General features: G+C 41.4%; 2 protein-coding genes and 1 long non-coding RNA gene across 7 annotated transcripts; 2 read left to right on the top strand and 1 right to left on the bottom strand.

Annotated features, from left to right (window-relative positions):
* The first annotated feature begins 2,327 nt into the window (after nt 1–2,327).
* Nucleotides 2,328–9,429, top strand: Pka-C3 (Protein kinase, cAMP-dependent, catalytic subunit 3). 2 transcript variants are annotated; one of them, XM_069110819.1, is made up of 5 exons: nt 2,328–3,536; nt 6,831–6,993; nt 7,337–7,600; nt 8,078–8,408; nt 8,763–9,429. In XM_069110819.1, exons 1-5 carry the CDS (start codon nt 3,446–3,448, stop codon nt 8,907–8,909), a joined length of 996 nt encoding a protein of 331 aa, XP_068966920.1. In that variant the 5' UTR covers nt 2,328–3,445; the 3' UTR covers nt 8,910–9,429. The 2 variants fall into 2 exon arrangements, with proteins under 2 accessions (XP_068966920.1, XP_068966921.1); XM_069110820.1 differs by lacking the exon at nt 2,328–3,536 and adding an exon at nt 6,468–6,755.
* A 9-nt stretch (nt 9,430–9,438) lies between these two features.
* LOC138178688 (sodium channel protein Nach) lies at nt 9,439–13,034 on the top strand. 4 transcript variants are annotated; one of them, XM_069110814.1, is made up of 9 exons: nt 9,439–9,529; nt 9,650–10,322; nt 10,398–10,655; nt 10,769–10,913; nt 11,000–11,077; nt 11,138–11,365; nt 11,437–11,603; nt 11,687–11,787; nt 11,859–13,034. In XM_069110814.1, exons 2-9 carry the CDS (start codon nt 9,739–9,741, stop codon nt 12,032–12,034), a joined length of 1,737 nt encoding a protein of 578 aa, XP_068966915.1. In that variant the 5' UTR covers nt 9,439–9,529; nt 9,650–9,738; the 3' UTR covers nt 12,035–13,034. The 4 variants fall into 4 exon arrangements, with proteins under 4 accessions (XP_068966915.1, XP_068966916.1, XP_068966917.1 ...); XM_069110815.1 differs by having other exon boundaries at nt 9,445–9,529; nt 9,600–10,322; XM_069110816.1 differs by having other exon boundaries at nt 9,522–10,036; nt 10,106–10,322.
* A 258-nt stretch (nt 13,035–13,292) lies between these two features.
* LOC138178690 (uncharacterized) lies at nt 13,293–14,788 on the bottom strand. Its single transcript, XR_011172783.1, has 4 exons — nt 14,704–14,788; nt 14,002–14,608; nt 13,786–13,943; nt 13,293–13,614 (listed from the first exon to the last, which is right to left on the bottom strand). It is a non-coding gene; the product is annotated as an uncharacterized LOC138178690 (long non-coding RNA).
* Nucleotides 14,789–15,046: the final 258 nt, after the last annotated feature.

Below are 15,046 nucleotides of genomic sequence, written 5' to 3'. Positions count from 1 at the left end.
TGTCATTTACTTTGTGGCCTTTCACCATGACCGTTTCGATGTATCGAAGCATCGTAAAACATCTATAAAGTAAGAGGAATAAGATACTCGTTCTTCGAATAGGAAATATCGTTTGTCCAGTCGATGTTCCCAATCGAGCACGTGTCACCTCGTTCTCTAAACGAAGAAATACTGGCATTGATTCGGATCCAGAAGTCGTGGGCGAGCACGAACGTCATTTGGATTTGCAACTTCCTCGTCCTTGAGGAGCAAGCGATATTTCTGCGGTCCGAAGAAACGAATTGTCCGCGCTTCCGTGTCAGTGTCGATGCTTGGACGGTAGGAAATTACTCGTGGAAAAGGCGCGCTGCCGTCGTTGATCCAGATGCTCCGTTAACGCTTCAAATATAAAAATAATCGAAAGAATCATATCGCCGTCTCACCAACGCGTCTCGTCTTTCCAACCGAAAAATACTTGAATAATTTTGATTTTATTTATCTCCGAGCTCGAACGATATGTATTATTTCCGAATCCTCTCAAAAGCCAACATTCGCTTTTTAACTATCAGCAATAAAGAAGATAAATATTGACGCGCGGCCGAGATCAGACGCGCGTTGGAAATACATCATCGACTTTATTGCCGATTCTCTGCTATGTGCCGGGAATTACAGTAGGAAAAACGTTCTATTATCGTGTCTGAATAAAACACAGTAGTCGTTTGCCTGCAAAAAGAGAAAGAAAGCGCGAGGTCTTGTAAGGAACGACGCGTGATTATATAACTCATGCTCTAATCGCATTTCTTCAGGGATCGTTTAATTGAATTTGAATTGCGTCGATGGTTTCTAAGGCAAACGACAAGCCGAATGTTTGAAGTTCTTATAAAGAAAACAACGGTACTGACGGAAACATAGAGAAGAATCTAATTGGAGTTCGTTGGCAACGAATGAGTCTGTAATATAAGATTCCCGGAAACCATTATTTTCATTTTAGTTATTAGTGACAGTCAGCACAACAGTAAAAACTACAGTAGCACGTCATCCTATGGATACGACAATAAGTTTAGTGAATAATTACGACCATTAATATAAATGTGACGGGTTTTGATCGAACGGTCAGACAAATTGATCGTCATGACACGGTCAAGAATTATTACATAATCGATCGAACTTTTGCGTTTCATGATATCTACTGTAAATCGTACTGGTTTGCCGATAACGCGTCGCCGTGTTATTATTAGAAACGTAAATATTAAAGTACCAGCATCATCGTTATTTATAGGATATTGCACGTTATTCGTAACAAGAACTACAAATTCGTATCGCATCCGTGGGATTATACTCGTCCTCCGTCAAGGCTAACGCGAATCGCTCCAATTTTGAGGCCCGCCTACCGAAAGAAACGTGGGTCTTCAGCAAAGTCGCGACTCGAATCGATGATCAGTTTCAAAGATGTAACGCGACTAATGTGCAAAGATTTACTGAAATCGGTGACGAATCGCGACAGCTGATAGAGAGGTCTTTCATCGTCAGGCCGTTCAACATTCACAGGCGAAATGTGTCTGGACGATGGCCAGATTCAAAAATAAGCCGAATTTCGTCGGATTTGTGATCGTCCGCGACCACTTGGCGTCTCCTCGCAACACGAAGCCATCAGGCGTTTACAACCCGTTCCTCTGTATCGTTTTCGATCGTTCGATCGCAATACACTCGCCTCGAAGAACGCTTCTCAATATCCGCGATCATTCCGAGAATCATCACTATTTCCGTAATGTCCGCTTGGCAAGAAACGATCGTGTGTCCTACGCTCTGTCTCATCCCCCTTGAAATAAAGATATATTTCTCGCAAGAAAAATGACAGGGTTCCTATATAAAAATTCTGAGACAACTCTCTCGTCCTACTCTCATCGGATGATTCACAAGGTCCATTTAAGAAAATCCATGAACTCGTTTGTCTATTACTCTCGTCGGAAATCTCGTTTTCAACAAATCTACCGAGCTCTCGGAGAAAGAGGAGACTGGTTTCGAGTCTCTTTTATAATCCACGCCGCGTTGACGCAACCGCGTAACGGGTCCACGATGACGATTTCGTTCCGCGGCTACAACCCGTATTTTTAAATGCCGCCTTTTATCTTCGCGGCCGGCCGCGAATCTTCCGCGATCGCTGCCTATAAATCACTCTGCTCTCTCGTTACTACAGAAAAAGAAGAAAAATAAAGGAGAAAGACCTGGGGCCACGAGAGATGTGCTCTCAGTGAGAGTTCTCCCGGTGGCGGCACGAGAGGTGGGAGAGAAACGCGATGAAAAGGGATGGAGGGGTGAAGGGGCAGGAGGGAGGGGGCAAGAGAAGGATAGACAGCCTTTTGAGACCCCTCGGTGACCAGTTTAGTTCTGCTTGGCATTCGAACCGCACCAGAGATCATGTGACAGAAGACGAGCTAGGATCCTCGCGCACACCTCGATACAGGATCTGTTTGGAGCAAATTAGATCGTTACGAGATACAGTGGCTTGCCGATCGATCGCGATCCACTGTTTACGATCACGCGACAATAAGGTGCCTGAGAATCTGTTACCGTGGATCTATGCGCGTTTTTTCGCGCACGTGTTAGCCGAGCGTTAATTGTTTATTTTCTCTTTCCTTTCTTCTTTCAAAAAAGGTATAGTACGTTATCGAATGTCACCTGTTATGGTTGAATCGGAAAGGAAGACAGTGTGCAAAAACGGTCGATAATACACGTACAAGGACGTCGCTGAATAGATATCGCATTTCCCTTCCGTGTTTCAACAGAGTATCAAGGATGACCGCTTCTAAAGCGGCAGAGCTGCGATCGTGACGGCACACGCAACACGTGCACTCTGTTTAAATCAACAAACGTCAGGCGGCCACGTAAAAACGGGCAGCATACATTAACGAAGAGGAAACCAGGAAAGTGCAGGACCACTGTTCTCTTTTTCCCTCTCTTTCTTTCTATCAGCACGGCTCGCGGTACATGCTCGCCATAAATGACACTTGTGAAATCAACGCACACATTTTCACCGCTCCGAGCGAGGAACTGTAGAAAAGAGGGTCGTTGACAGCCAGCACGCGTGACAAATATACCAGTGCATCCTTTAGTGTTTCCTTTCCCTGTGAAATTAAAAAGAAAACGTTCCATTTTTTCGCGTTTGTCCCGGCTCGTGATCCGATTTACACACCTGTCACGCGTGAAAATTAAATTCTCGCTTCCTCGACTTTGTGTGTCATCTGTGTTCGGACTTCGTGCTCGTTAATTTGGCGAAGAACACTGGAAGCCGTCACAAAGAATTGCGAAAAGCAGATATGAGGTCGACCGGTCGCCACGCGATCTAATAATATCGCGAGTGGATCGTTGAACCTCGCTTCCTTTCTTTCCACGTGTCCATCGGGCGCAGAGGGAAATAAATCAGCAACTTTCACCGAACACCGTCGACAACAGTAGCTCATAAAGCATGTCGGGGGACACGACGTCCGACGAAGAGGGATCGCAGGAGGATTCGCCGCGATACGACATCGACGATCTGGAAATCATCAAAACCATAGGTGAGCAAGACGCTATTCATCCTGACGCCTTTCACTGGCAGCTCCTACTGTTCATTGCAAAACTTTCTATTCGTCTCTATATCGATAGTCGAATAGAATACCGTTCAACCACTTATATAGAGATTCGTTGAACTCGTAACTTTACCTCTATACGACTAGCAGATCGAATTAATACTATGTACTATCGGATTAATTGATAATTGCTTAGGAATCCTTTAAACGAGGTACAGATTTGTTAAGATCAATTGAAAACGCAAATGTTACTCGTTACGCGCTGTTGATTCTCCGCGAGAAAACATCAGAGACGAGGCGAACTACCCTCGAAGCAAGGAAGTGGGCCACTGGAGAGTGAGAGGCTACCGAGTGTATATTTAACTGCTCGTTAAGTTCGAGTTACACGGCAAGGTGCAGGTGTTTCGTAGCTGATTTTTCACTCTTTCGTCTCTTGTGTAACCATTCTTCGAATGACCGACGTTGGCTAATAGAAACGAGAACTGGAGACATTACGTTGCACGATGAAATAGCATGAAGCATCCGTAGACCAGTTTCTTTTAAACGTATTTTCAGGGTGTTCCAATTTACATGTGAAATATAATAGCAAACAGGACGTCCGGGTTCTAATCACCGAACCATCGAATCTGGATAACCAGGATAGTAGAGTATTACATGATCGGGCACGTAGAAGAACGATAAGCGATCGATCCCATATCGTCCCATTTACTTCGGTCATTGTTGAATTATACAGGTAAAGCAATGGCTACACGCTTGTAAGCGGTGATCGATCACGACAGATGTGCGGGCTGCTGCTTTCGAGACGTAGAACAAGTTTTGGACGCACACCAAAATCCTCTCTTGAGTGTCCATACGGGAAAAAAACGACGTGTCGAGGGGAAGCGTCTGGCGCGCGTAATTCGAGCGATGTAGCCACAGCCAGCGTGATGAATGAACGGTATTACCTAAAACATTAACCTTCTCCGATCGAATCTATTCTCGCTCGAAGACTTCCTCTTTATTCGCACGGGATCGATGTATCTGTCATATATACTTTCGACGTGTCAGAATCAACAAAGTAATTTGAAAATCATATCGGATCGAAAGTGGACGATTAAGTCGTAGCAGAGTCTTGGGCCAAGTCGATAAAACAAGCTATTTTTCCTCGTTTATTTTTTATGTCGCGAGAAAAGATTCAGAAACGATCGATTACGTAAATTTCACGATATTTAAAGCGTCGTTTCGCTGGAAACTGGTCGTCTTTCTATCATTGACACTTGTTTTTAGCTGTTACTGGCAGTCACCGCGATCGTTTCACAGTGTATACAACACGGTTTCGCCCCTTATTCGCGCCGTCTGCCAATTTTACCGCATTTATAATAATGCCACTCTAAAATACGCAAAACGCCCATCCGTGATGAGAACACCTCGTGCGATGCAATTTACCGGTTAATTTCGGCCCGGCGGCCATCGCTGTTCTGTTAATTGGTCGCGGTACGTTGAGCAAACCAACTTTAGTCACCTGCATTCGTGGGAAAGTGCATTAAACAGACCGCGGACGACGGATTATGCGACTAGAGAGAGCGTTGATAATTGCCCATTGCCTCGAATGATCGATAACACGAATGATACCTTCTTTTTATTAGGTTAAGTAAAAAGTTCTGAGCGTTTTTCGCTAGATGTCTTTAGTGAGCCATATCTCACGATGTGCACATCGCATCGAGTCATAGTATACACCGATTTCAAGGTGATATTACGCATCAAAAAGGTTCTTTGTCAGTTTTGTGTTCGGTGAAGCCAGTTGTGTGTTACAGCGTTCGAAAATGGAGATAAAAAAAGAGAAAATTCGATACATTCTTCAGTACCACTACGACCAAGGTGAAAAGGCGGAGCAGGCGGCCAAAAAAATTTGTGCTGTTTATGGACCCAGTACAGTATCGAATGCAACAGCAAAGCGGTGGTTCCAACGATTCCGTTCTGGTAATATGGACGTCGAAGATGAGGCACGCTCTGGTAGGCCAATCGTCGAAAATGTGGATAAAATCATGGAAATCGTCGAGTCGGACCGGCATGTGAGCACTTATTCCATTGCCCAGGAACTGAAGATTAGCCAGAAAACCGTTTGGAACCATTTGCATAAGGCTGGTCTCAAGAAGAAGCTCGACGTATGGGTGCCACATGAATTGACGCAAAAGAACCTTTTGGACCGAATTGATGCCTGCGATTCTTTGTTGAGACGTAACGAAATCGACCCATTTTTGAAGCGGATGGTGACTGGCGATGAAAAATGGGTCACATACGAGAACAACAGCCGAAAAAGATCGTGGTCCAATCGCGGTGGGCCGGCCCAAACGATCGCCAAGCGTGGATTAACGGCCAAGAAGGTTTTATTGTGTGTTTGGTGGGATTGGAAGGGAATCATCCATTATGAGCTGCTCCCATCGGGGCAAACACTTAATTCGGACCTCTATTGTCAACAACTGACCAGACTGAAGCAGGCGATCGACCAGAAGCGGCCAGAATTGGCCAATAGGAAAGGTGTTGTGTTCCATCAAGACAACGCCAGGCCGCACACATCTTTAACGACGCGTCAGAAGCTCCGAGAGCTTGGCTGGGAGGTTCTATCGCATCCGCCGTACAGTCCAGACCTGGCACCAAGCGATTATCACCTTTTTAAGTTTTTGCAAAATTTTCTTGATGGTACAAAACTGGCCTCAAGAGAGGCTTGTGAAAATGAGCTGGTCAAGTTTTTTACCAATAGGGACGAGGACTTCTTCAACCGCGGAATTATGAAATTGCCTTCAAAATGGACAAAAGTAATCGAACAAAACGGCGCATATTTAATCTAAATCGAATAATCTTGACTATGTTAATTTCATCGTCGAAATAAAGCGAAAAAGCGCTCAGAACTTTTTACTTCACCTAATATTTGCGCCATTAGCTTGAACAAGGAACGTTTGAATAATTGACACATATTGCCAGATGCACATTTCTGAACGTATGCGATCGATAATCTCGATCATTAAAGAACAATTGATTTGTTATGCGCAAAAGGTGTAACAGAATTCAACGAAGATCATTGATTGTAAATTACAATAGGATAGATCGTGACAGGTTATTGATTACAATAAGACAGGAGTTTCTGATGGATTTTTATCTTCAGGCACACCCTTAGCCTTGAAAATCATATGAAATCTTGATCATTAACAAATAATTGATTTGTTACACGTAGGAGGTGTAACAAAACGTAATGCGAAACATTGATTAACGAATTAAATGATTCTAATGAGTCTTTATTTTTAGGTACAGGCACCTTTGGCAGAGTGGTGCTATGCAGGCACCAAGGAACTCCCTTAGCGTTGAAAATCCTCTCAATGGTAGACGTGATCAGATTGAAACAAGTGGAACACGTGCGAAACGAAATCACCGTATTGAAAGAGGTCAAGCATCCCTTTATCGTGAACATGTAAGTCGGATTTGCTTTCTCCTTTCTCTCGTTCGATCGCTGACAAGCTGTAACATTGTTTCGTTGGTTACGATCGAAAACTGTCGCTTCCAACGCGAGGAAGTGCCTTCGTACGATCAAGAAAGTCGAACGAAAGAGTTTCTGAAAAAGAAAGCGTAATTAAGAACGACGAGAGTGATACTTAAATATTAATCTTTCGTGAAAGATTGTACATGTATTGTAAAAGATACAGAGAAAACAGCTCGTTCTCTTGTATTAGATTCGAAATTACATTTTTCTACTTCTCTACTATGAAAATTTCTACTCTTGTACCATTGCCGCTTTAACATCAGCATGGTTTCAGGCTCTGGAGCGGAAGGGACGAGGCGAGAGTATACATGCTGTTAGAATTCGTAGCCGGTGGCGAGCTTTTCTCTTATTTGAGAGCAGCTGGCCGATTTTCCGGACCCACCAGCTGCTTCTATGCAGCAGAAATCGTCTGTGCCTTGGAATACTTGCACACCAAACACATCGTTTATAGGGACCTAAAGCCTGAGAACCTTCTCTTGGACAGCCAGGGCCACCTGAAAATTACGGACTTCGGTTTCTCCAAGAAACTCACGGATAGGTAAGAGGATATTATTTCTAATATATTAGTGGTCGTAATAATGGTTAATACAATAATAAACGATCGTAATATAACGATCGTCTATTTATTTTTTTTACCCGATTAATAATAATTACATTACAGATGTTTTTGCAAATTCAAATGGAATCTAAGTGGAAAGTTATTAATTATTCTTAGTTACTATGTGCCGTCTGTACACAAACATTTGTTTTATAATAATATGTGCAGCTGTCTTGTTCAAGCTAGAATCGTTCATGTAGGAATATTCCACGTATATGGATTTCATACGTATTTAACTATTAAATTACAAGTTTTTAAATCGTATCTTTGCTCCGGGAGGTCTTTTTTATTCTTATCTACACATCAGCAATTTTAACGTTGCTACATGTAATCATACGGCAAATTTATCGATAATTGCTCGCGATAGGACAACGTTTCATATTTCGAAGAATAATTATTTTAAATTATCGGTTGTAGGACGTGGACTTTGTGCGGCACTCCCGAGTATTTGGCACCGGAAATAATTCAGAGCAAAGGACACAATAAAGCTGTAGACTGGTGGGCCCTCGGTGTTCTCATCTACGAAATGTTAGCGGGCTTTCCGCCATTTTTCGATGACAATCCCTTTGGCATCTATGAGAAGATATTAAGTGGAAGAATAGAGTGGCCAAAACATATGGATCCAATCGCCAAGGATTTGATCAAGAAGCTTTTGATCGCAGATCGAACGAAGAGACTAGGGAACATGAGACAAGGGGCTGATGACGTGAAGAGGCATCGCTGGTTTAAATTAGTCGAATGGCCATTGGTAATTAATTAATGAATTTCACAAGTAAATCGATAGTGTCAATGTGAAATTATTTCTTTTTTTCATTAGAGTAAGAATAGTTTTTTAAATAGTATTAGTTTCTTACTGAAGTATAAATAATTTTCTCAGTTATATTAATTTTTGTATTAAAGCAAGGATAGTTTACTAAAGAATACTAGCTTCTAGTACTAATAAATAATACTAATGTAAGAATCGTTCTCTGAATAATATTAGTGTTCCATTAAAGTAGAAAAATATTTTTTTCCATATGATCTTAGTTTTCTAAACAATATTACTTTCTCTATCAAAGTAAGATTTTACAGGTTTTATATTACACTTTTTTTGTATAAATAGGTGCCGCAGAGAGCCCTGACACCACCAATAAGACCACGAGTAAAAGCGCCAGGTGACCCAAGCTGTTTCGACGATTATCCTGAAACCGATTGGCGTTCCCAGCCTCCCTTGCCACCGGAACAACTGGCTCTGTTTCAAGATTTCTAAAAGAAACGTCATGGACAATCGTTTGAACATTCGAACCATGCCAGGCATTCATTGACGCAAATTCGTTCGAAGAGCTTCCGTGTCGTGATTAGGATCGTCGAGTTAACAGCATTGTGATGTGTATAAAGTTTCTCTTACGTTCAAGCGTAAGGGAGTATCTTTTTATTTTGTACATATAGCAGCCCTCTTTTGTATTATTTGGTTGTGCACCTCGTTTATTTATTCGTACTCGCTGCGTAGGCTAGGCATTTTTCTTCGTTGTTTTACGTTGTAAATAAAAAAAGAATGGAAAGAGAAGAACGATGTAACACGAAGGAGAAACTGTAATCTCAAATCAATTTTCATCTCATGAAGTGAAATTGCTTGAGAATATATGTTCCTTCTTACACAAAGAAGTGATAAAAAGTGATGACAGAAATGGTCATAATTTTGTAAGTTGTTATATGTAAAGTATTGTAACGATATATCGTGCGGCTGTACGCTACACATCGGAAGAGAATTAAATCATGAATTTTTTAAATTTCAACTGGTTATTCCTGAAGATAATAGGTATCGCTATTTGAACCTTGAACAGAGTACAAATTCGATATTTTAGTGTGTCATTAATTGCGATAAGATCGGTAAGCATCCACACCGTACATGTTCTATTAAATTTTCAAATAGATAGTGAATAATTTACATGAACACCAGACACGCGATCCTGTCGAGCTATGATAAAACGCATTATTCTGCATTTCAAGAATCAGTATCGCTTCGTGAACGTCACTAAAGCAACAATCAAGGAACATACCCAGAAAGCTTGTTAAACCGTAAAAGTACCACGATAACCATGTCGAAAATATTCAACAACCAAAATCAGAACTTCTTATATCTCGATACAAAGCATAATGACACGATTCTAAGACAATCAATTGCTAAAATTAATGTGAACGTCAAATCAGATCTCACGAAGGATGTAACCGAATCAACAAAGAAAGAGGAAAAAAGTCCAACACCACGAGAAGTTTTAACAGATTATCTGGAGAGCACTTCTGTACATGGTTTGCAATATTTCGGTAAAACGAATATAGAAGTCGGAGTTCTTGGGAAGATCCTGTGGGCCTTTACCATATTAACTTGTTTCGTCTGTACTTGTCATTCCTTCGAGGTACATCATCTAAAAAGGTACACGCGATTAAACGCGCGTCTCGTTTCAGGTTTGAGCTTGATGTTAATGCAATTTTTGCGTCGTTACAACGAGAATCCGACCAACACGTACATACAAACCTTCGATGCCCCGATATTCCGCGCGCCATTTCCTGCTGTAACCATTTGTCCATCTATACCAATTCCTCTGAAGAAACGCCTGGCCATTTTAGAGAACTCTATCTTACCCGAGAACGTGAGCAGAGAACTCGCGTTAGAGATGTTGAAGTGCGTATATATATCAAGTAAAATTATCAAAAAACATCAAGAAATATAGATGAAATAATTTCAAATTGAATACAGCTACGGACATCTTATAACTCATCCGTACATGAATAAAGAGTTTAAACAAATGGACAAATTAAAAGAATTTTTGGATGCCAATAAGTGGAGCGTGGCGAGATTCGTGAAAACTCTAATCAATTGCGAGGACATGTTCGAATCGTGTTGGTGGAGTACGGAGCGCATAGATTGTACTAAATCCATTAAACATTCGTATAGTTCTTACGGACTATGTTGCTCCTTTAACTATCTTCTTGAGAATTACGTAGGATCCCAGAAGCAAGTATCTCGATAATATCCTAGAAGTCCGAGAAATTATATTAATATAACTAGAATGATTTCTTTCGTTTAATTAATGTAACCAAGATCATTTCTTTCTGGATAATATAAAGGGGACAACCAAAACCGAAGCCTTTGAGTTCCGCTGATTTTGGACTGTGGAGCGGCTTAAAGCTCGTGTTCAATAAAGAAATGTTCATGATCACCCAAGACGACATGCGTAGTTCCACGAGAGTCGTGAATAGTAATGGCATGATGGTACGGAAAAACGACTTCGCGGAACGATCGATTAAGTCGAATTTAAAAAAATATTAATTTACTCACGCCCCTTTTTTTCTTACCAGGTATTGATACATCACAGAATGGATTATCCTGGTCTTAATACTAATATGTACACCTTGCAAGTGAACCATGAGTTGGAGGTAATTTATTCGATATAAAACAGATAGAGATTACTAGAATGCATTATCGTTGAATTGCAGATCGCCATAAAACCGGAACTCATTCAAAAGCCAGCAGGACTTCAACATCGTAATAAGGAGAAACAGTTAGTCCCCGTATGCATAGCGGAGGATCAGAACACTTTGGAATATTTTTCTGTTTATCGCTACTCGAATTGTTACGCAAATTGTAGAGTCAAGGCTATGATACGGCTATGCGGATGCTTACCATTCATCTATGACAACATAGCTGAATCCTACAACATCTCAGTAAACACATTCTGTTATCGTAAAAAGATATTTAACGCGAACTTCAAAATTACAATTCGATCGATTTTTAGCGTTGCGAGATAGAACATTTGCCGTGCATCCAGAGAAATGCGAAATTGATAGGTATCGTGAAAGACATACAGAACGAGAATTTCACCTGCTCTTGTAGAACTCCGTGCGAGAACATGAACTACGATAATTCCCCTAATTTGATATCTCTGACGAAAGCCAGCTTGCCGTGAGTTAAATTCGCATTTATTGATTTATTCTCTAAATTTTAAGTTAGACATTTCTTTTCATTTCGAGCACATTTACTTTCAGGAATACGACGGACAAAGGTGCTGCGATTAAAGTTTACATGTATTCGCAAACTTTCCAGATGCTGCTAACTCTATCAGCCGCCGACGAAACTTATCTCTTAGGTACCGAGCTTAAACATTCTTGTCATTTCGTCATTAAGATAAGTTTCTTTAAAAGCTATTTCACGTTTCAGCATCAGTCGGTGGAATCTTTAGCTTGTTCCTTGGATGCAGCTTCCTCAGCGTCGTGGAGATCGTTTACTTCGTTTACCTATATTGTCGCGCAATCTTCGCGCGTAAGAGGCACGAGGTTCAATCAGACCACACAACCAACGAGATCTATGTAAACGGTCGCCGACGTGTTTATTAAATCTCAATAAATTCCTCGAACAGATCTAGCAACGTTCTCTCTCCCTGCGAGAATACTTTTGTATCGAAACTGTGGATTTTTCCGATACCGCAGGCTAATAATTTGACCGAACGATTCGTTACTTGGATTCCACACGCGGTTTATTGTGTAACTCAGGCCAGCACACGTAGTCAGCGAGAATCTGGAGCAATTAGATCTATTTCGAGCGATTACTGGAACGCCAACGGAGGCAACGTTTACCACCCATCGACCAGTAAAAATATTTGCCACGCCGTGTTTTCGCTTTGATGTTCTATCCTCGTGGTTATGTCACTTGGTCGGACAGACCTTTAATCAACAGACTCAAGAACTACGAATTCCTGAATTACGTGCGAGGATGGTTAATTGCTGTCTCGGTGCAGCGTACTTGTCTCGATCCGTGTCGAAACCGGAAGTCACGCTTCCCCCGTTGCCTGCCAGCGTAATTAATTCTTGTCGTGGCCGTGTAATACGATAGGAACGTTTTGAAAGCGATCTAGAACGGCCGTGGAAAGTTCTGTAAAATTATGCGACGAGAGATAGGAAAATGTACGTTTATTCGATGGCGGAAGAACAGGAAAGGTGGAGGATAATGTTTCTCGTTGTGATACATTGAAGGAAGGGAAGGCGATTAACATTCCTTAAGGGTATTCTATTTATAAGTAAAAATATTCGAGACACTCGAAATCGACGGCAGAATCGGTAACACGATCCACGACAAGTAACAGCGAATAAGTTGCACAATAACCGTGGAAATTCGGTCAGTATCGCGTGGACGTGTTCATACCGTGGAAATATTCAGGATAGGTGAGATGTGTTCATATCGTCTATTTTCGGAAGTGCTATCGAAAATACCGATTTAGTTTTCTGTACATTGGACGTGTTACCACCGTCGTGTAGCGACGAAAAGAGCTGGAACCATCGGTTGCTATTTTCGACTTAACACCCACGTATTTCTTAACCATCGTACGTATACCCCAAGATGTTTTCTATCTACGCGCGAGCACTCGATATTTTTTCCTCGATTTTTCAGCCGGGTATTTCTTCCCCCTTTATTTGGTTTCCAACATTTACACACGGAGTTTGGCTCGCCATCGGGCGAACGCGTTTCCACGTGTGTAACCAGCCCCAATAGTCGTCCCTGTGTGGCACAATTTTTCAAATTTACGAGAGAAACATATACGGGTCCCTTTGATCATCGTACTAGTACAGTCACGCCCCTGTTTCTGACGAAACCACCTTAAATTTGGCTATTCCTTTTATTAGAAATAGAACTATCTCTTTGACGTCCAATTATCGTGTCCGTGAAATACATAAAATCGTGGGGAAAAAGGGTAGACGAACATGAAACTCATAGAGAACGTTGAAAGAGCTTAAGTGGATTACGCTTGTCTCCTTCATTTTGAAACAGGTATCGTCGCAAATGCGACGCGGAGAGGGAGCAGTCATTAATTGGATGAAGGAAAAACTGGTATCTGGCATATCCTGAGTAATCGTAGATCTATCAAGGATATCTGGTTATCGACGAACGTGTGTGGTACTTCGTGCTTCTTACTTCACTCCTAAAATCAACAAAAATAAAAATGATAATATACAACACTTTATTATGAAGCAGAGATTTTGTTGTAAAGTAGCAGAATGCACCATTGTTGCGGAGACTTCAATGATCACTACAATAGGAAGCAGGCGTTACGTAGCAATTGTCTACAAGGGATAATCACAAGCGAACTTACCATGGCGAGGAATGTATTCTAGAGTTAAAATAATCCCGAGTACAACAACCAGAGGCAAATCAGCAAGAGGATCAATATAAAGTACGTGGTTAAGATGTTTTTCGTTTCGTGGGCTGCCTGTGGCATTTTTCGGCATTCACAGAGGATGATTCACGACACTAAAGAAAAATCAATATCAGGTGTAATCACATATACATATACTCAAAATATTAATACCCAAAATATTAATCGCCGTGTTGAATATTTCTTTTTTATTCCTTCTGGCGCCTCTTCCGTCAATCGATCGATTAAACGAAAGTTCGAAAAAAGATCACGAAACCCTCAAAAATTCGCTCGACGACTGAAAGATTCGGCTGATTACCGGAAACGTTGGAGTCAGACGATGAAATCTGAAAACGATCGAGACGAATAACCAAGCACCGCGCCACTTTGCGTACGATCTCCGACTAGATCACTCAACGCAGGATTCACGATACAATGAAGATCCCGAAATTCCTCCAGGAACCGTGTGAAATCCCCACCAGTTCGATCGCGGATACCGACACGTTGCACCTTCCCTTATAACATCTGATCCAGGATTGGTAGGCCGAGGTCCCACCACCGTCTTTTACTGGTGAGAAACCAACGAGTTCCGCCACCTCGAGTTATATTAAGCATCGTGAATATCGGATACAACTTCGGTGGAAAATATTCCGAATCGATTCATGATCATCATCGACGTAAAGATATTTGAGGGTTCAAGGTCATCTGGGTGACGATCACGAATCGTTAAGAGTCAACGGTCTCTTAGAGGCATCATGGCAATGTGAGAAATTAACCAAACCTGAAGCATTAAAATACGTCATAAATTACATTGTCTCTAATATCTCAAATTTTGAACTTTTCTAAGAAATATTTGATTTAAAGTGTTTTATATACCTTTCATACACCTTTTGAGAAAAAATGTTAGAAGCAATGAAGATACAGATTTATCCACAGTTCTACGTACAAAACATTCTGCTTATTTCTTTTTCTTTATTGAATGATTTATCAATGAATCACTCTTACTGATTTTATCTCTGTACAAGTTACAGATGGCTCTAATGGTTTGATGTATTAAATAGGGCTCGCAACGTAAATGGCAAGTGCGTAAACGTGCGTATCAGCGTTACGGCCAATACAACACAAACCAGCCGTACACCGTCGGTGCGTTAATTTAATTATAACACGTCGCAAGAAACGGTCGATGTCATTTAACTATATACTAGAGACCAAAAGGAAT

The sequence above is a fragment of the Bombus flavifrons genome, chromosome 4, assembly GCF_040668555.2.
Source record: "Bombus flavifrons isolate JBK064 chromosome 4, iyBomFlav1_principal, whole genome shotgun sequence".
Taxonomy (NCBI): Eukaryota; Metazoa; Arthropoda; class Insecta; order Hymenoptera; family Apidae; genus Bombus; species Bombus flavifrons.
Note: the sequence above shows the minus strand (reverse complement) of the source record. Positions and strands in the feature narration are given on the sequence as shown.